We start from the raw sequence: 20354 nt of genomic DNA, 5'->3' as shown, positions 1-20354 counted from the left end.
AGCAGTTCACAGCTCCATCCCGGGCTGCTCGCGCTGCCATCGTCCAGCTTCCACCTCTTGTGCCTCGCGAACTCCCGGGACCTCCGCTGGCTCCCGGGCACGGGGCCAGCGGGGACCCGGCCACGGGGCTCCTCGGGACCTCGGGTTCATCTTGACTTGCAGGTCAAACTCGGTTTTCTCCTCCATATTCGCTCTTTCCTTCTCTTCCTCCTCCGCCTCCTCGGCTTTTTGGTGCTGTTCAATCTCGAATGACAATTTTAAAACCAACCCACAAAGGAAACAGTGTGAAGGAGACATTTTCAAGAAATTAAATCATAAACCAAAAATGATTGTGCAGGTACCTTAAGCTAATGAAAGGAGGCACCTGGGGTAAAGTGTTGGATTCATCTTTTTGTCTTCTTAGTTCTGTATTGTTATTTAGTACCAGCATTTCAAATGGCTACTGAGGGGTGGTGGGTGAGGGGAATAACAGCCCCGTGAGATCCAGGAGAACAGATGTTCACAGTACACACACAAATGTAATACAACAAATATAAGCATATCGTAAACCTGTGAGAATGATGTAAGGTGTTCTTTTCTTTCTCATCTTTTCCTCCCTCTGCCCATTTCAATGGCAATCCTGCAGCTAACATCCAAAAAGGAGGAAAAGACAAAAATTTTAGCTCAGGGAGTTGGATTGTTGCATGAAAATTGGGGTTTTTTGAGGAGGGAAACTAAAAGACTTTTAACAGAATTTACCTGGTGACACACAGAACAGAATGACTTTGTCTCTCTGTATAACAGAACACATTCACACCTTTTGGGATATTTTCAGTTGAGATTTTTCCATATTTTTCCTACTCTTAAGGCTGATGGTCCGGTGGGCTATGTACCTATGCTGAGAATTCCTCAGTGGTGTTGTCCTCTGGCTGGGCAGCTGTCACCTAATTTACTAGTCAAAAAGAACAGTTTTCTATGTCTTCATCATAAAAATAGCAAAAAATCCACAGAGGCGCTTTGTACATTTGGATTGAGTGTGTCTGTGTGGATTTCATGTGTGGGTGACACATATGTAGGTGTGTAAATTTGTGTGTTGGTATAAGCACACCATGGCAACCCATGCTCTGAAGGGACAAACCTTGCTACAAAATTGACCACTGACACAAGTAAAAATACAATGGCAATCCTAAAAGATATATGTAAGTTCTCTCAGATAAATAAATGATGTTTTATCTATAAGGGCCTTGATTATATCCTCCTATTATACAGAAGAAGGATAAATGTTTGGTCATTCAGCCTCGGATTTAGTTGGTTTTGTATACAATACATATTTAAAATAGACTGGCACATATATATATATATATATGCACACCCCACTCAAAATAAATAACTCCTATTGCCAAGGGGAATAGAGGAGATAAAATAATAAAGATAACAATACATTTAATTTCCCACAATTCTAGCTAAAGATCCCAAACTCATTACAGTCAATGACAGATTAAAAATGCTAAAACATAGATTAAGAAACTATTAAAATTGCCATTAAAACATCAAAACAAAACAAAATAAATAAGCTCTCCAAATCTTTCTCATCTAATCCTCTAGAAAATAATTAAAGATTTCCTTTAGCTTTAGCTACTGGCTGGGAACTGTCAAATAGTCTTAAAAAGATGGCCCATGATACTAAATGTTTCCTAAGCCTTTTTGTCACTCTAATAAACTGCTGCTTCTCCTCAATCCCTATGGCTGCAGGCAGCAGCTTTCATGGAAATGCCCATCCTATGATCCCACCTTGCGTGTGGGGCTCAGCAGGGGCCTTGCGGACTGTGTGGGATCACTCCCTGCTCCAGCAGAACCAGGACGTCAGGCCAGAGTTACACAGCTTGGAACAAGCTTTGATCTTTGCTGTAGTAAAGCTGTAGTAGATCTGTGAAAGCAACAGAGTGGGCCTTAAATCAGCGTTTCAGTCGTATCTGACCATGCCAGGTCAAATGCTAACAGGCTCCACCCACATCTGGACAATTTTCTAATGACATTTAATCACTACTATTTATTAAATCATTAGTTGTTATTATTACTATATCAACAATTACTAGTTCTTGAAGTATTTACCTGACTCAAGTAGTAATAAAGGTCACAACTGTGAAGTGTATTTTACTACACTGAAACCAGAAACCCACATTTTAGTATCTGTCAAGTATTTTTCTTCTGGAACATGTAACAGGTATGAATTTTCCCTGATCACAGTCATCCATACGTCTGTAACTGCTACCATACAATCATTTATTGGATGGTGTAATTTGATGGGATTGAGGGGAAGCATGCTCAGTGATTTGGGCCAAAACCCAAGTTTTCAGTCATTTACTACTCAGGATTTTGAGACAATATCAAAGGATACTATTTCAATATATTTTACAGTTGCACTGCATTACCTGGTATTCTTAATAGATCATTTTCTAAATAGAACAGGTGGTTTTACTGCCAGCAAAATAAAGATGTCATATTGTCATATAATTTTTAGAGGCAAAAAATGTACCACAGGAATAATTAGTCTCACCCTCCCATGATTCCACCTAAGCAGCTCGTGAAAGACTGTTGTGGCAACATCACCAAATGTCTCTAGATATATAAATTACACACATATGCCTATTTTTGTAAATGAGATTTGGGAATATCAGTAGCAATTGCATGGTGGGAATATTTAGCTCGTTTCAGAGGTTGTACTGTACTTGCACTGTATGAACATCCCACAGCCCCAACACAAACGTGTCTGTATTTAATCAGTATCTGGATAACCACAATATTAATTTCCCTTTCACCTTAAGTGCTAGGAATATAGTTTTTATCTGTTTCCAAATGTTCTGCAGAACATCTAGTTCCTCCCTCAGTCTGCATAATTTTTTTTATAATCATGAAGAGTACTGCAGCCAGACACTTTGCCCTCCTTTTCTTTTCTTTATGCAACAGATTTGGGATGAAATTTCCCACTTTGCCCCCGAGCCAGGGCTAATTCCAGGACCAGGATGATTGTTTTACCCCAGATGTGTTGCTCTCAGGGGTGCACACCCAGCTGGTGCTATCCCAGGTCATTCCTCCATGAAGTGGTCTGATAGCAAATGCCCCTCTCATTCTTTGTCCATACATCTGTAAGGATGAGTCATTGGGAAGATGCTTATCAATGTTTGCCATTATTTACAGTCCAACAAATCAATGTTTGCCATTGTTTACAGGCCAACAGCGATCCCTATCAAACAACAGGGGCAGACAAGTTGTGTTATGTAATTGATATGAACCACCCTGCCAAAATGCAGATTCCATTATTGGCACGTCTTCCTGCCTAAACGCCAGAAAGCTCCATATATGAGCTCCTGTCACCTTGGAAACGTTCGGAAGGGAAATGCCAACTGCCTGTGGAAGCACAGTATGCAGCCATACAGCAAAATGAACTGGCCAGCTCTGCTATGTTTCCCGCTGGTCCTGAGGTGGTACTGAAGGAACTTCACAGAAATGCCTCTGAATTTAACCTCATGGGAACAAAACAGCAGGAGTCTAATTTGTATCTGCTCACTCTGTTTCCCAGTTTCTCCCAGATGGATCACTGAGGTCCAGAGCCCACAAAATCTAGAAGAGCTGCATCAACCAAAGCCTTTTTTGTACATTTCTTGGAGCTTAAATCTTAAAGATTCACTGGCTTTAAGTTGATAGACATAAATTGTAGATTGGGAGATAAGAACTTGGCTGAGGAACCTTGATTTCCCTCAGAGGAACTGCAGATATCTTCTCTCTTCTCCCATCTATATGAGAGATAAAAATCTACATTGTCTTTCCCTAGAAACACATTATTCACCTGACACAAAATCATGACCCTTTGTTGTTGTTGTTGTTATGAAAATAATTCAAACAGTTGTAAACTGGGACAGAAAAAATACCCTGAATAAAAATATCACACGAAACTGGCAATCAGTGATATTTCCAGGTGTTCTTCTGAGCGTTTTCTTGAGAGGAAAATCCATGCTTGGATCTTTTGCATCCCGACTCGAGGAGTGTGGGAACTGGCAGGTTCAGAGTTAACACAGTTATAACTATTCCAGATCTGCAGAGAGAGCTATACAGTTAATCACTGCATATTTTTAGCCTACATCTTGTAGCTTTAATCCTGCAAATGTCTGTATGTAATTTGTTTTATGTAATATGAATAGATGCCATAAAATCGAGATTCCACCATTTATAGAGCTAAGAATGTCCGTATATTTCTTAAGATTGAGGACCTATACCATAAATGTGTGACAATGAACTGGTCACTGTGAGTAATTTATACTCCATACTGTGTGTGCCAGTGGAAATAAATGCTCAGATCAGCAGCATGTGCTTGTGCTCCTGGGATCAAAACCTAGACCTTACTCTCATAGCAACTATAACAATTACAGAAATATTGCTTACAATTAAGGAACATTTCCAACTAAATAAATCTGAGAATTCATCTGTCTGTGTACAGATCAGGGTGTATTTTGGTGCGGATGATGTCTCAGTATTTTAATAACTGAATCCCTGTGAATCTTTGAATAGCTGGGTTTCTCTAGCACATCATTGAGGCCTAGTGCCAGGAGCAAGGGAACAGGGATCTGCTTTGCTGTGGATCCAGCTGCACTGGTCCTTGACTTTGTCAAGGTAATACAAGGAATAGAACAGAAAGGAAAACCAGTTAATTACCAATTTAGAGCCAAAATCACAGAATCACAGAACGGCCTGGGTTGGAAGGGAACTTAAAACTCATCCTCTTCCTCCCCCTGCCATGGGCAGGGACACCTTCCACTATCCCAGGTTGCTCCAAGCCCCATCCAACCTGGCCTTGGACACTGCCAGGGATGGGACAGCCACAGCTTCTCTGGGCACCCTAAATCTGGTACCTGAACATTTGATATCAAACACACAGGCTCAGGAGATTCCACTGAAGAACAGACTATTCCAACTGATTCCCTTCATGAAGACAGACATTCACTATGTAAATCACGGAAATATTATCTAAAGACTTTTCATGTAGTGATTTTGTGCATATTTATAACAATTATGGAAGTGTCATATGGAATCTCTAGAGCTGCAGTTGCTGCTGAAGCCAGCGGAACTGTTCAGAATGTGACATAATAAATGGGCAGCATGAGCGGTACATGATTTCTGCTGTAATAACCTTTAATTAGTAAATAGTGGTGAGATCCTTTTGTCAGGATAGTACAGGCTTACTTCTGAAAAGACATTTAAGGCAGCTTCATTTTGGATTGAAGCTTGAAAACCTTCAGTATTCAAACATGGGTACTCCAGCCCCAAATCCACAGGACTTCACATCGCAGCAAGTCATCTGAATTCACAAAAAAAGGCTTTAATCATGTCAGCACCTTGCTTAAAATTTATAAATGTATGTAAATAAACACCAAGCCAAAAGTTCACTGAGAATGTCTCTGACTCTCAGGACTCTGACCTGAACCAGATGCCCCAGACAGGCAGCACAGGTGTCAGAGGTGCTTCCACCCGGGTAATTACTGACGGTAACTAAAACGATGGAATTGTTAATGCCACTGTATTTCCAAAGCGTAAATAATTCTTTCAGAGAACGTGTCAAAAGCTCACTTGCCACCACACTCGGGCAGGCGCCGTGTCAGTGGTTCATATTTTAATCTACCTTCTGAGAATAAACAATGTAAACAGTCGTCAAGTAGGAAAACACCGCAGTGAGCTGCTCAGATGGCTCAAACCTCAGGAACTACTCAGTGGCCTGAACAACACCGCGGACCCCGCCCAGGGCCACCGGACCCCGACCCAGGGACCGCGGCCCAGGGACACCGGCCCGCGGACACCGGCCACCGGCCCGCGGACACCGGACCCCGACCCAGGGCCACCGGACCCCGACCCAGGGACCGCGGCCCAGGGACACCGGCCACCGGCCCAGGGCCACCGGCCACCGGCCAGGAGCCACCGGCCACCGGCCCGGGGCCACCAGTCACCGGCCCGGGGACACCGGACCCCGACCCAGGGACCGCGGCCCAGGGACACCGGCCACCGGCCCGCGGACACCGGCCACCGGCCCAGGGACACTGGCCACCGGCCCAGGGACACCGGACCCCGACCCAGGGACTGCAGCCCAGGGACACCGGCCACCGGCCCGCGGACACCGGCCACCGGCCCAGGGACACCGGCCCAGGGACTGCGGCCCAGGGACACCGGCCACCGGCCCAGGGACACCGGCCCAGGGACACCGGCCCAGGGACACCGGCCACCGGCCCGCGGACACCGGACACCGGCCACCAGCCCAGGGACACCGGCCACCGGCCCGCGGACACCGGACACCGGCCACCAGCCCAGGGACACCGGCCCGCGGACACCGGCCACCGGCCCGCGGCGCCCGGCCCGCACCACCCCGCGGGGGGGGCCGAGCGAGCCGCCCTGCCCCGCGCCCGCGCTGGTTGGGGGCGGTTCGCGGCCGTCCGTGCGCGGCGCCCCCGCGCGCGTGGTTGGCGCCGTTGCCGTGGCAGCGCGGCCGGCGCGGCGAGGCGGGCCCGGGGCCGTGAGGAGCCGGCCGGGGGCTGAGCGCGGTGAGCCGTGAGGGGACAGCGCTGGGAGCACCGAGCCCGCCCCGGGGCGTCCTGTGGGAGGGCCGGGGCCTTCCGCCGTGCTGTGCATCTCGGCCTAATTTACCTAAAACTTTGTTATTTGGGAGCTGGAGCCACACAACCTCACAACGCAGTGGTTTGGCTAAAAGCGTTGCAACCACTGCTGCGTTGGCAGCTCGTTTGATGTTTGTGCCACTTCTTGTGCCACCAACATCCCTAAATCAGCTGTAGGCCAGCGCAGGAATCCTGCTGGGCTTTAAGGTGGTTCCTATAATTTACTCATTCCTCCATACTTCAAATCCTGGGGTGTGTTTCCTCTGCTCCTTAACTGGAGAAAATAGATACTCTCTTCTAGTTGATGCTCTTAAGTTCTTCAGAAGGATTTACATAAATGCACTCAAAGCTGAGCCACCTTCGTTAAAATTAATCATATGTCCAAGTCTCTCTGTGAGTAAGATGTGAAATGCTCAGCCATGTGGTAATAACTCATTCTAGATGACATGCAGAATTTACTGAATTCTAATAAATGGTAACAACAGTTGGAAACAGTTTACTTTATATTGGAGAGCTCCACAAGATTCAAGAGCAAATAGTGTTTGTTGGAGTTGTGCCTAAGTCATTTGGGATGAAGTCATTGTCTAAGTGGGTAAATTACATACAGAAGGTTTGTTTTATTACTGAGCTGATTGTTACTAAAAAAGAAGAAAAATGGCAGAGTCCTTGCTTTTTGCTAAGAGATTTATTGTAGTTGATACCCAAAATGTGTAACTAGCACAGAGGTGTGTGGTTGTATCCAGTTATTTCACATGCATTAAGTATGTACTGAATGTTGTGAATTCACCTCCAGAGATAGTCACCACTACTGCAAGTTGTTGGAGATTTGATGTGTAAAACATATCCTTCTTTTTATCAGCCTGGTCATCTGGAAAGAGCTGCCAGCATGGAAGATCATGAGACCAGTTATAGTGAGGGAGAACAGCAAATATCTCCTCTAGTGTTTCTAGAGGAAGAAGAAGAAAGAGGAGAAGAGGAGGAAGAAGAAAGTGAAGAGGAGGAAAAAGAAAGAGAAGAGGAAGAAGAAGAAAGGCAAGAAGAGGAAGAAAAAGAAGATGCAGCTGGTCAGCTCCCTGGCGTGGAAGAACACTGGGAAGGTGAAAATGAATTATTTTGATAACTCACAAAAAACTGACATGAATGTAAACTTAATGTAAGATAAACATGTTAGATTGTTGTCCAGAACCTGACAATGTATTATCCTCCCTTGTCCCCCTCCCTGTTCTTTCTGGGGTTTTCCCACGTAAGTGGGATTCTTGGTGACACTTCCACATGAAGGCAGAGAACATTCTCCTGTTCATTTGCAGGTGTACAACAGTCCTGCGTGTTTTGCCATATGAATTTTTTAATGTATGCTGCACTAATGCTATAAAATGTCATCTCTGATTCTCCACGCTGTGACTTGACAGCAAGTATAGAAAGCTTTGCATTTTAAAATTCACAGTGTCTTTATTAAGCTGTTGTTTCAATATCTGCTAGAATATGAGCTGGAAGAAGAATTGGCTGGTGGTGGCAAGATGGAAAACAAGGACACTTCTGAAGATGTCGGAGACCAGTCTGATTCTAGCATGTAAATACCTTGTTCCAGTTCAAACAGGAATTTCCTCTGTGGTGTTGAGTGACCAGCTGTGTATGATGTCTTAAACTAGTTTAAAATGTTCCTGTTAAAATTGTAAACTATTGTTCAGGAACGCTAAAATTGCAAACCCAAGGTGGGATCAAGAGGAGCCACAGGCATTTCAAAAACAAAGACACATCATTAGTGCATTAAATGAGGGTATAAATTTTCAACATTAGATATCCAGGTTTGAAAATCGTGGCATAAGTCCATGCATGCAAACTTCCTGTGCAGTTTGTGTTCGTGTTTATCCTTATTTATAATGGTCTTATTTGTAACAGTTCTGCTAGAATAAAACAGAAAGCAAGGATGTAAGGATGTCATACAAACTTCACATAACTACAATTTCTCATTATGTTTCTTTGTTGATTGTGTGTTCCAATTCAAAGGCAAAGCTCAGAACACTGTTTGGGCAATGTTGGTAACATTCAGCCTCTGAAGTCTGCAGACAAAATTCGCATATCAGCCTCACAGAGGAACCTCCAATTGCTCGATGACATGATCTGGGAAAAGGAACTGGTGGTCCAAAAAACCAGGTTGGTGTTTAATCAAACATAATCCATCAGTACAAATCACCAGCAAATACTGAGATACTGTACCAGTCATAAATACTTGAGTTTATAGAACTGTATATCTGACAGGAATCCTGGCTGTGAATCTTGCCCCCCAAAAGAAGAGTTTCACTGGGGAGAGAAAAGAACCTACAAAATATAAACGATGTGTTTGTTTCTTGCAGTGACACGCTGAGTGCCTGTCGGCTGCGGAGCAGGATGCTGGCAAAGCAGCTGGATCATGTAGACATGGAAATAGAGAGAGAGGAGGAGGCTGGCAATGTGTAGGTAGAGAGTATTTCTGGATACCAAGGATTACAGGCATCCACTGTGTTCATCTGTGTGTAATTAATGAGATAAGAGCAGAAAGAGGTGGAAACTTGGGAATGGGTAGGAAAGAGGCATATATTTTAAAATGTAACAACAGGTATTAAATCAGCCTAGCCCACTGCTGTCAATTATGTCTGTCAGGGTCTCAGTCTTCTAGTCAGTCTGATGAATCAAGGTGCTGTGGCACTCCTGGAGGTCATGGCTTTGCTTCTGGTGATTACTCAGTCAGGATTTATATATATGTGTGTGCACATATTTTTATAAATACGCACATACATGAGCCATTTCTTTCTTGTGTTGTTCTGGAATGCAGGAATGCCTTTCAGGAGTAGCTCTGCATACAGGAGCTGCTCTGAAACACTTGTGCTATCAAGTGGGAGGCAATTTACTGTACTCTTCACATTTGGTTTAAATAGAAAGCAGTGGGTGGCTTGTGTACCAGGAGCCAGAGGCTTGTGAACAAACTTCGCAGCTGCATTTCTAACCTGTGCTAATCTCCAGGTTAGAGCAGCGATGAATGAGAGAGAGGAAGGCAGGTTAACTGCCAGAATGGGAGAGCTGCTTAAACAAAACTGATGAGTTGATGCAAATGAGCCTCCTGAGGTGGTGCAAGTGGGATCTTGGAGACAGTAGCAAAACCCAGCAAAGACAGAAAAGCAGTGTAGTGTTTATCCTTATCACATGGAGAGGTCTAGATATGTAAGAAATAGCAATTCTCCCAATCTCTTACATTTAGCAAGTGCCTAGAGGAGTGAGAAGACTTGATAGATTTTTGGCTTATGAAGTTCAAAGTCATTGTGTTTTAGCAATAACGCAAATCCTGGCTGCCATTAGCACTACCAATGCCAGTACAGAAATGTTGAAGTTAGAGGAATAACTGCAGGTAGAAGATCCAATTTTCATTTAGAGGATGGGAGTTTATGTTGAGTATAGTCAGGCCACTGTCTGTGGATCCTGTAGTACACTATCTACTAGTTTTCCTGGGGAGAGAAGGAAAATAACTGTGTGGGAATGCTGCAGTTGTAGGCTCAGTGTATGGAATATTGTAATACCATTTTAAAAGCAAAATTGGTCTAGGTTCTCTAGGTTCACCTACGCTTATCTTCATGAATAATACTACTTTTATCAGTCTGAGAAATGAATAGTTGCATTAAGCTACTGGTCAGTGCTTTTGAAATTCTCATCCGGTCCTTTCAACCAGCATGTAAGAGTTTAAAGAAAGCTCTGCCTCAAGAATGGACACGTAGAAGGTTAAACAAGAGGCTGCATAAATTTCTGGGATTCTAATGAATAAATTTGAGCCTTAGAGCTATGCTTTATTCTTGCTGATCTTGCAAGGGGGGCTTTGTTCACGTTTCTTTCTGATTGTTTCTCTCTAACATTACCAGCGCAGCCGTGTCCCGCCTGCAGGCCCTGAGCAGCCGATTGTGCACTGAGCTGGAGAGGGAGAAGGAGCTGGAGTTGAGAATTGCTTTGACACTAAAACAAAACTTGTAAGTGAGGGAATGAAAAAAGTGTGAAGCGAATCAATCTTTATTACATTCTTCATATGCTGTTGGATGGATTCAAAAGTTAATCAATACAGAAATTGTTTGTAAATACTGAAGTAAATAATTTGAGAGCAACTTTTAGCCTGTACTGTTCATTCCTTACAAAGCTGGGTGCTGTGGATAGGACCCCAAGTTAGTTTTGCACATGTAAATAAAGTTTTGATTTTATTATGAGAGGTGCATAAATTGTGACCTGAGCAGGTCTCATTTGAAATGTAAAATGAGCTGGGCTAAAGTAAATCTGTCTATGTATGAGCATAAATACTTGTAATTTATGCCTCTTAGTGTTTTTATAGGGCATACAGGAAAGGATAGAAAATGAGCATGATGGAGACTTTGTAGCAGTACTGTGTATTTTTATGCCAAGCTAATATAGCTGCTTGTAATTGATTGTTCACACATAATAAATTACTTCTTTATACCAGACAGAGTAAAACTGTCTTTTGCAGAAGGCAACAGGTGAGTGTGTTTATGTTTTGGTACCACAGGTACATCACAGTACATCAAAGGAGGAACGCAGGCACGAGCTTCTAGCTGTGATTAGCCAAGTGGTTCACCAGGATACAGTGTGTTCTGCTGCAGTGTTGTGTAATAGCTTTAAAATGCTTGACTTGTTTATTGTGTGATTAGCAATACACAGAACAGATTAATGTACTCAGCCCTATCATATCTGGTTCCTTCAGCAAAGCACAGAAGAATAAAAGCTATGGCCTGTCCGTGAAGTTATTTACTGTTGAAGGAAAAGCTATTTTTAGAATTTTTCTTGGTTTTTCATATTTTCTTCTGGGTAAATGGGAGAAACACAACCTTGGGGTTTATTTTTTTTACCTTTTTTTTTGACCAATATTTTTAATGTCTTTAAAAGGGATATGCTATTAGATATGAGCCTTAGTCTGGAACACCCGTGTCAGTAAAAGGGTTTGATTCAAAATGTGTTTTAAAATAATAAAAGAAAACATGGCTACATGTTTATTTTCCCCATTGAGCGTTCCCTACTCAATCTATTACCTTAAAGTGAAAGAATATCAGTATTTCAGTGAAAACAACTCACACTTTGTTTTAAAGGGATGAGATGTGGCAGATAAAAACTAAGCAGGGAAAATACGACATCCTCCGTGAACAACTTCAAAAAGATGAGGAGGAGCTACAGATGCAATACCAGGAGGAAAGAGAAGTGAGGATTTGGAAGGAAAAAATAACAGCCCTGCAAGCAGAAAGGAGGCGTCGGACTCAAGAGAAGTAAGAGCCTCTAAGTCAGAGCCTGCTGCCTTTCTTGTTTTATTGGCAGCCAATTCACTACTGCAGGTAGTTCAAATACTGGTGCTACTGTGTGTCTCAGCTGGGTGTGCTTCACGAATGTCTGATGAGGAAATGGAATTAAAATAAGAATTGGCCACTGCCTTGCAGCTATGCAGGTAAAGATTTCTGATCTATGGGAATAAACTTGTTAATGAAAAAAACCTACAAATGCAGAGGTTTTTGTCATAGGAAATGAAGTTTATTGGGTCAGACTAACTGCATATGTCTGCAGTGCTGTTGGCCATGAGGACCTTCTGGACTTACAGCCAAGTCTATTGAGATTTCCTGGAGAGAAAGCAGACACCAGGGTGTCAGTTTGTGGCTTTTGTGAAGTTCATCACTTTGTCTGTAATATGGGGGATGTGGGGAGCAGACAAATGTCCTCATTTCAGCACATATTAATAAACTCCCCAACCCCACCCTGAGGTCTCATTGTGTTGCAATCAAGTTTTCCTTAGTCCTGCTGCAACTGTTGGTTTGTCTGTGTTTTGCAGAAGAGAGGAGGAAGCCCAGAGAGAATGTGAAGAAAGAAAGAAAAAAATCCTCGAGGATGCCAAAAGGAACCATGAGAAAGCAGTCTGCTTCCTGAGGCAAAGCATGGCAAGGTGGGGCTTCACTCATTTCCTATTGTACATCCTCTGCTGGGCAAGACTTTATCCCCCAGTCTTTGAAAAATAATGATTTTTCTGCAAGGTGTGTCTTCTGTTGCACCTGGAAATCTTGTGACAGGTACAATGTAGCATTGAGATCTTAGAGGGCACAAAAGGACATGGAAAGAAGAAAATCCACTCACTGTCCTAGCATGGCCTCCAGATCCCTGAAGCTGAAGGGATGGTCTTTGTAATGAGGGCTCCGACCCTTGAGGCGTCAGTAATGAAGCATTTTGTGTATGTGTGTGCCATTAACTGAAGTAGTGTAACTAAAATCCAGGTTTGAAACCTGCCCTGTGCCATTCAATGTCCCCTCAGAAACGTGGCAAAAAGCCATCAGTCAGGTAAATGGGTTGATGGGCCATTTCTTTGTGCTCATGCTCTGGTTGATTTTAAATTAAATGTTCTTTCATAAGTTTATGTTTATGTTTTTACTCTGGAGTTGAATTATTTTGCTGCTGAAGAAACGGAACATTTGTTACTTATTTTTACAGATATACAAATATATGCTAATATACAAATATTAGGACTTAATTATAAAATGATGGAAGTAATTGTACTGTTTCTGTGCTGGCTTATTTTTATTAGATGGTATGTACAAACTGATGATAATTAAGAAAAATGAAATCAAATAGGTTTTTTTTTCTTGACAAACCTATCAATCTTAATTTTTTCCTAGTTTCCCACTGTATTATCTGGCATATTCCCAGGTTTGATTCCTACCCACGTATTTCCAATTTGTAGAGTTTTTAGGGTTTATTTTTAGTGTCGGTACATGTGCTTGGCTTGAAAAGTTTGCTACATAATGTTTTGGTATTGGTTACATGAGCAACACCTGAATTCTTTATTTTAGCAGCCAGTCATATATCATAACATGAAACACATTCTTCATATCCAAAACTTTTAAAAATTAAAGTTGTTGAGCAAAATATTTGAAAACCTGTTGGCACTTGGAGCTCAAGCAGTGCCGTGTTTGGAAGAGCCTCCAACTGTTCCCCTGTGCCCACAGCCAGTGCCCACCCAACTGGGGTTCACAGCAGCAATGCCTGGGGACATTGGCAATCACTCCTTGTCAGCTCAGACGTTCTAATACCAAGAGCTTTCCAGGATGTGAGCCTGAAAGATTTTACTTTGCTTACAGAATTCATGAAAAAAATGCAAAGGAAGAAGTGAAAGCTCAGGAGCATATGGAGAGAAGGATACAAGCTGTGCTTTCCCTGAAAACCAGCATCACTTCCAACAGGGTACTGCTGCTGAGCTGGGATGGGAATGAAGTCACTGACTTGGGAGACTGTTGGGTTCTAATGCAAGTCATGTCAGTTTTCCTTGCAGAACTGTGTGGTGATTTTTGAGCAGATCACTGACCAAATCTCTTGAAACTGGGGGGAGTTTAGCTCTTGGAGGGATGGCATGAGATCTGTGTGGGCAGGTTTTGACACTTCTGCTGATGCAGTTTATTCTGTCAACAGTCTAGTTGTTCTGGGAGGGGAAGTCTCTGGGAAATAATGCATACTAAAATAAGTTCTCTGGAAGTTCAGCCAGAAGGATTTCCAGTTATTTGGATCCCAATGCAGAAATATTCCACATGGAGAAAACATATGGAAGAAAAACAGTTATTTAAGAATTTAAATAGTATAAATTAGGAATTTCTGAGCTATGCTGCTTTGCTCTTCTATTTATGTTCTGTAGAATCTGAGGGAATGATCTTAATTTAATCCTGATTTGTTTAGAGCTGTTATCTTTTCACATTCCTTCACTGAACAGCATTGCAGGGGCAGGCTGGAAGGGTAGAGAAGTAGCCTGGACCTAGTCAGAGCTTTCTGCCTCTCAGCCCCCCATGACTACAGAGAATATTACAAACAATACCTTCTACTTCAGAGACATCCACTACAAATGGATAAGGGGACCAACATTAGATCTCTGGTTTATATTCTTTAACAGGTGCATCAAATATGTAACTGGTTTGTGTGACTTTCATAGGAAAGGCTCCAAACTCTCCAGATTTTGAACAAAGCAAAGGCCTTGGAGGCAAAGAAGGAGGAGATGAAAATGAAGGAAACCATCCTAGCAGAAGGAGGCAATGTTATCAGGGAAATTTTTCTCCATAAACGACAGCAAGAGCATGAAAAAAAGAAAGAGTAAGTGTCATATCCATATCAAACTCTCCCTGCTCCCTGGTGCTTATGCAGGAATGTACTGGAGCTCAGACAGATCCTGAAGGCAGAGCATCTCTGATGGTGCCTGGAGGGAGTGAACTCCCTCTCCCACTCTGTGTGTGACACTTGCACAGTCTGTTCTTGGTGCCCTGAACTCCTGCCTTGGGGCGTTCAGAGCACCAGAGCTCTGTGGGTGTTCCACGATCAACTCCTCCAGGAGGGAAGTTCAGTGACCCTGAACTTGAACCCTGAAGTAACTGTCCTTCTTCCTCCCCTGAACACTGTGAAAGTCTGTACAGCCTTCTAAAACCCTGTAACTGAGTATATTTAGTCTGCAAAAATGTATAAACAGCCTCTGAATCATTTGGTGTCTTGGCACAAATTATCACTGAACCCAGCTTAAAGACTTGCTGTTTAGCTTAAAGGCTCCAAGGGAACTGCGTTGTAGTTAATAGTGTTGGTAAACAACCATGGTTGGGTTAATATTTCTTACAACTTTGGATTACAGAGCTTTTAGAGAACTGCAGAAATCAAGAAAAATGGAGATTGTGTCTCGAATTTTGCAAGAAAAAGCTTCTATTCACAAGCAGAAAAAAAGTCAGTCCCCTACTAAGGCAATTAAGGCTCGTGGTAAACTTGAGGGTCCTTTACTGCAGAGACGGGAAGCCTGGCAAAGTGAGGAGACCTGCAAACATGCAGATGGAGAAATATCACAGGTAATCAAAGGCCTGGGAATGAACTCTCTTTAGATTTTTTCATTTTGTTTTGTTAAAGGTGCAGGTCACTGAATTCTGTTTAAAAATAGCACAGGATGCAACCAAACATGAGACAGTACTGAACAAGTGGAGAATAATTCCCCCATCAGATCTCTTAATGTCTGCTAGTTTCCTTTTTCTTGAAGGAAATATAGTAACTTTTAACATAAGAATTTGTCTCTATTTAATGTTTTAAGAGGGAATTGATCTAAGTTGTCATCTTTGACCTCTGAACTCTAAAACCTGTCATTTTTGTAGTACAAGATCTCCTCAGAAACTGGTAACTGTTGAAGTAACTGTTCTCTAGTAATTTTTAGCTGCATCTTCAAAACTTGTGTTCTTTCACCAAAGTCGTGGCGCTCTCCGTCAGTTTGTTCCTTGGCTGGGGAGAGAACTGCTCCTCAGGGAGAGAGTTCTGAGAACAGACCCCAGGATGTGCTCTGGGAAAGTGATGATGAGGACACAGAGAGGGACCAGACCCTCCTAGTACCGGAGTTCCCAGGACTTTGGAGTCAACAATATGATTTGCACAACGTAAATGTTGTGATATCTCTTGTTAGAAAAGAACCTTGCTTAAAACCAGTAATTGTGTCTTTTGCAGTTAAAATGCAGCCTTTATGTTATTACATAGATACAGAAATTCAGATGTGAGAATATCATCAGTCATTGCTGTTTTACACTGTTCTGGAGGAGTTAGTTCTCTCAAAGAGAAAACAACACTTCAGGTTTAGTTTAGAAATCTGTAAAGACATAAATCATATTATGTTTAATGTTTGAGTTTAAAAAAACTTCAGAATCGATCAAAAAGAAACCGTGTCGGTACAAATTCCTATAAGAAGCAGAGGACCATGACTGAAACATTCCAGTGAAGTCAGCTGATTTTTTTCTCAGTGTTTAAGAAGTTGAGGGGGAAAAAAACCCTTAAAGTGCAGAAAAGCTAATTCTGCCATGAAAAACATGATGTCATAGTGTTGGGTGATGATAAGCTGCAGAACAGACAGATGAGAATCCATGAAATTCTTCATGTTGAGGTTGGGAGGCTGAGTTTGACTGGAGAGAGCCAGGAAAAGGCTGGCCGGGTGCTGGAATATTCCTTTTGCAGATTTTTCTACTGGAGCTGCAGATTCTGTGATCACACAGGGCCCTGGTGGTCTTTCTGCACGTTCCTTATCAGGTACCCAAAGCAGAAGATCCAACACGGTTGGCTATAAGGGCAATGAGAAAAAGAATGGCTGAGAAAAAAATGGAGGAACTCCGAACTGGAATTCTTCACAAGCAAACTGTGCCTGGTTGGGGACATAAGGGCTGTGCTTTCCACAGCAAACCCAGCTGCATTCATTTCAAGGTCGGTGGCCATTCTGCATGGAATTGTAGAGATGGATCTGCTGTAGGTGTATCCCAATGTCTTGATCAAAACTCTGTTGCAGTCTTTAATAGGTCTGAAGTGAAATTTGAAACAGCTCTTGGCTTTTTCTCTAACAATCTCTTAGTTAAGTGATAGATTAAATAAACTAGTCAGTTTTACTATGTAAATTATAAAATACTTCCTATACATAGGGGAGTTTAAATACTGTCAGAAAGGTGAGCAGATGATGAAACCTCCTGTTGCACTGTGTTGTGGGTTTTTTAAAGGGCAGCATGACTGGTACTTGTATATTGTTTGTAAATACATTATTACTGTAAAAGAATGTCCTTAAAGAAGTGGTGACTCCCATGCAGTTAAATTTCGGTTCGTTAACAAGACTGTTAATAACTCTATTGGACCATGAACATGACATCATGTCTCTGACATTCACCTGGTATGTTTGGCATTCCAAGGATTTTGATGTTGGTCAAATCTACAAAAAGAAGATAGTTTTGACAAATGCATCCTACAGTGTTAATTACTGCAGGCTGGTGGGAATCAGTGAATGTCTCAAGGACTTCATCAATGTTCAGTAAGTAAATTAATTGCAGACTTGTTTTACCTTTGTACCACAACAAGAGCTGGAACCCAATTCTGCAGCAATTGAAATTCCTGCTTGTTGTGGGTTAACCCTGCAGGCAAAGAAACTCCACAGAGCAGCTCCTCACTTCCTCCTCAGTGGGATGGGGAAGAGAACTGGGGGGAAAAAGTCAAACTTGTGAGTTGAGATAAACACAGTATAATCTGACAGACAAGGAAGGGAAAAAAGCTAATGAAATAAAGGAAATCAATCGCAGAGCAAAGAGCACTTAAATTGCAATCCTGTGATCCTTCCCATCAATCTGTTCCCATAATCCTGCTGACAGGTTATGTAATGAAGCACTGTGTCTAGCTGGGAGATTGAAAATTAATCTCAGTTAAACTATATTGATAATTTTATCTCACTGTTTATAAATAAACAAAAGGAGGTATCCACCAAATATTTCTTTTTAAGAATTCAGACACCAGCTCTCTCTGGAACTGGTCTGAGCCTTTAAATATATAAAAGGCAAGTTTGTGTGAAAAGTAGTATTTCTCTAAACAATGAAGTCATGAAAAGAATTTATTTACCTGGAATTCTGTGAAACAAACAAAAAAAATATTGTAGTCCAGCCTAAAAGTGAAAAAATGCTAAAGCTCCTGCGTGTAAGTGAAGCTTATGGACAAATAGGAGAGATGGAAGTGAATTCCTGTGGCTTACAGAGGAAGTTCAGCTTTCAACCCTTATGGCTGACCTGGAGAAGCCACCTGTGGGACAGTTTAAGCACACCCCAGTGAACAAACAAGTTGTTTCACCACTCTAAGTGATTTCTTACTCCAGAGCTCCTTTCCCAGCTCACTGCCCACTGTGCTTGTGGGGATAAACCGCACATGGAATTTCTGGATCGTCTGATAAGGACAGGATGGTCCAAGGTGAAGCCATTCCTTGCCCACTCTGTCCCCACAAGAGTCCACCAGAATGTGAACAGAGAGTTCTTGACTGAACAGCATCCCTGGAGAGCTGTGAGTCTGGATCCAGCTGCTGTAGGTGGATTGGGAAAGGTGTGGAGCACTTCATTCCCAGACTGATGGAGATGGGTAATTGACCAGGACACAACAGAGCCCTTCAGCTCCTAAACCTGCTCTGGTGCTTGACTCAATGTGTAGCTCGTGGTTGTTTCAAAATCACGTGCATGGATTTAATTTTGACCCACTTACAAACGTGTTTAATTTCTGTGACAAAGCCTGAAGCTACTAATCTGACAAAATGAGGGTTTCCTGCTCTCAAATATTGATTTTTTTTTTCTCATTTAGTGTGCTGGGCAATTGCATATGGTAAATCAGCACCTCTGGTTTGTGACCAAAAATTAAACAATGCTTTTTGAAAGGCCTAAGTCTTTCCTTGCTATAATTGCCTTTCAAAGTACTTTCCAAATGGAAATGAAACGTCAAGAGTTGTGAATGATTTTTCAATGTCTGATGAATTAATTAACTTTTTAAAAATAAATTGGTTACCCATACATTTGCCAGCTGGATAGCTAGCAAAAATAATCTAAGATTTTATTCTTCATTGTCATATCATTAATAATTTGACCAGCAGAGCACAAACCTGTGGACACTGATCCTACACTGTATAAAGCTTATCTCAGGTAGAACCAGACATAAATTGTTTGTTACAAAATAGTTTTGCCAAGTATTTTGAAAACTCCCAGCACGTCTACACTGTCATGGTGTCACTGTCCTCGAAATCAGTGCCCAGGTATTTACAGACATAACACTTGAGAGCTGTTATCAGTGACAGGCACCATATTTGCTGATAAAAAGCTTTCTTCTAGTGGTTAAAATGAGCATTATTACACCCCATGCAATGGGAGCCTCTGCTTAGCAGAGTGGTTCTGTGTGGGTTTGTGTGCTTGGCAGTTCGTGCTCTAAATCAGAACTATTGTATCAAGGTAACATTTGAAATAAAGAACCATTCCTTAAAGTCTTTCTCAGGAGAAAATGCCAGGGATATGTTCAGAGGTGCTTACTCCCTGTCCACATTTTAAGCTCCTGAATTCTGAAGTGTGTTTCCCCTTTTGAAAATGTTTCATGTTGCTCTAGCTTGAGTTTAATTTTGTTTTGATAAAACTGTGAAGGGCGAGTGTGTTCTGTGTCTCACTTGGCTTCGGGGCTCCCATGGCTGACAACACTTCCTTATCTCCTCTGGCTCCTCTGCCAGGCAGAGCAGATCTCCAGGAGTGCCTCAATAATTTCATTTACAGTGCAGCTGTGAGATGTCTTGTCTTCTGATGGGCATTTTCCTTGCCTCACACAGACCATGAAATGAGTGGCAGATTCTATTCAAGATAATTTTGATACAGCTGGCAGCAAGCAGCACTTTCTCTAATCATCTGCAGCTCCCTCCTTGGGTTTTTCCTCTTCATTTTGTGTTTGGACAGGGGAGATGTTACAGAGCAGCATTAAAATGGATAATGGGAGAAATTGCTTCCTAATTATCTGACTGGGCAGTTCAACCTGTTCTTGCTGATTTTGAACCTCAGCTTCACCTCCTTGGCTACAGTCCCTGTCTTGCCTTTTAAAAGCACTTGAAGTCTTTCTGAATAAAACCTTCATGAAGAATCAGCCTTTGTTGTTTCCCAGTTGCAGCAGGGTTCTGTAGCCTTTCATTAATCTGTCACTCATTCTGACTTTCTGATAATTAGTCCAAGTGAGGGGGAAAAAAAATATGCCATTGTTACCAGAGCAAGAGCTGGGTGTTCCCTCCACAGCTTTAATTTGGAGTTTTGTGTTAATTATCTCCATAGTTTTGACCCACCTGGCAAAGTGTCTTCTGGGATGTCCTGTGAATTCCTGGTAACATTTAAGCCAATGGTAAGTGCACAA

The 20354-nt window shown here is 42.3% G+C and overlaps 1 protein-coding gene across 6 annotated transcripts in view; it reads left to right on the top strand.

The window, feature by feature from the left end:
* The first annotated feature begins 6514 nt into the window (after window positions 1-6514).
* CFAP74 (cilia and flagella associated protein 74) overlaps window positions 6515-20354 on the top strand; it is a 36494-nt gene continuing 22654 nt past the window's right edge. For 5 of the 6 annotated variants that reach the window (XM_032131704.1, XM_032131703.1, XM_032131702.1 and 2 more), the window contains exons 1-15: window positions 6582-6842; window positions 7495-7732; window positions 8115-8205; window positions 8643-8789; window positions 8990-9088; window positions 10523-10627; window positions 11750-11923; window positions 12478-12588; window positions 13775-13877; window positions 14614-14771; window positions 15298-15505; window positions 15896-16078; window positions 16719-16889; window positions 17363-17481; window positions 20276-20342. In XM_032131704.1, coding sequence (XP_031987595.1) covers window positions 7522-7732; window positions 8115-8205; window positions 8643-8789; window positions 8990-9088; window positions 10523-10627; window positions 11750-11923; window positions 12478-12588; window positions 13775-13877; window positions 14614-14771; window positions 15298-15505; window positions 15896-16078; window positions 16719-16889; window positions 17363-17481; window positions 20276-20342 — 1947 coding nt within the window. In that variant the 5' untranslated portion in view covers window positions 6582-6842; window positions 7495-7521. The other variant, XM_032131700.1, reaches the window with a different exon arrangement.

The sequence above is a fragment of the Corvus moneduloides genome, chromosome 22 (assembly GCF_009650955.1).
Source record: "Corvus moneduloides isolate bCorMon1 chromosome 22, bCorMon1.pri, whole genome shotgun sequence".
Classification (NCBI taxonomy): domain Eukaryota; kingdom Metazoa; phylum Chordata; class Aves; order Passeriformes; family Corvidae; genus Corvus; species Corvus moneduloides.
The sequence above is the reverse complement of the archived record's forward strand: the minus strand, read 5'-3'. Positions and strand labels throughout refer to the sequence as shown.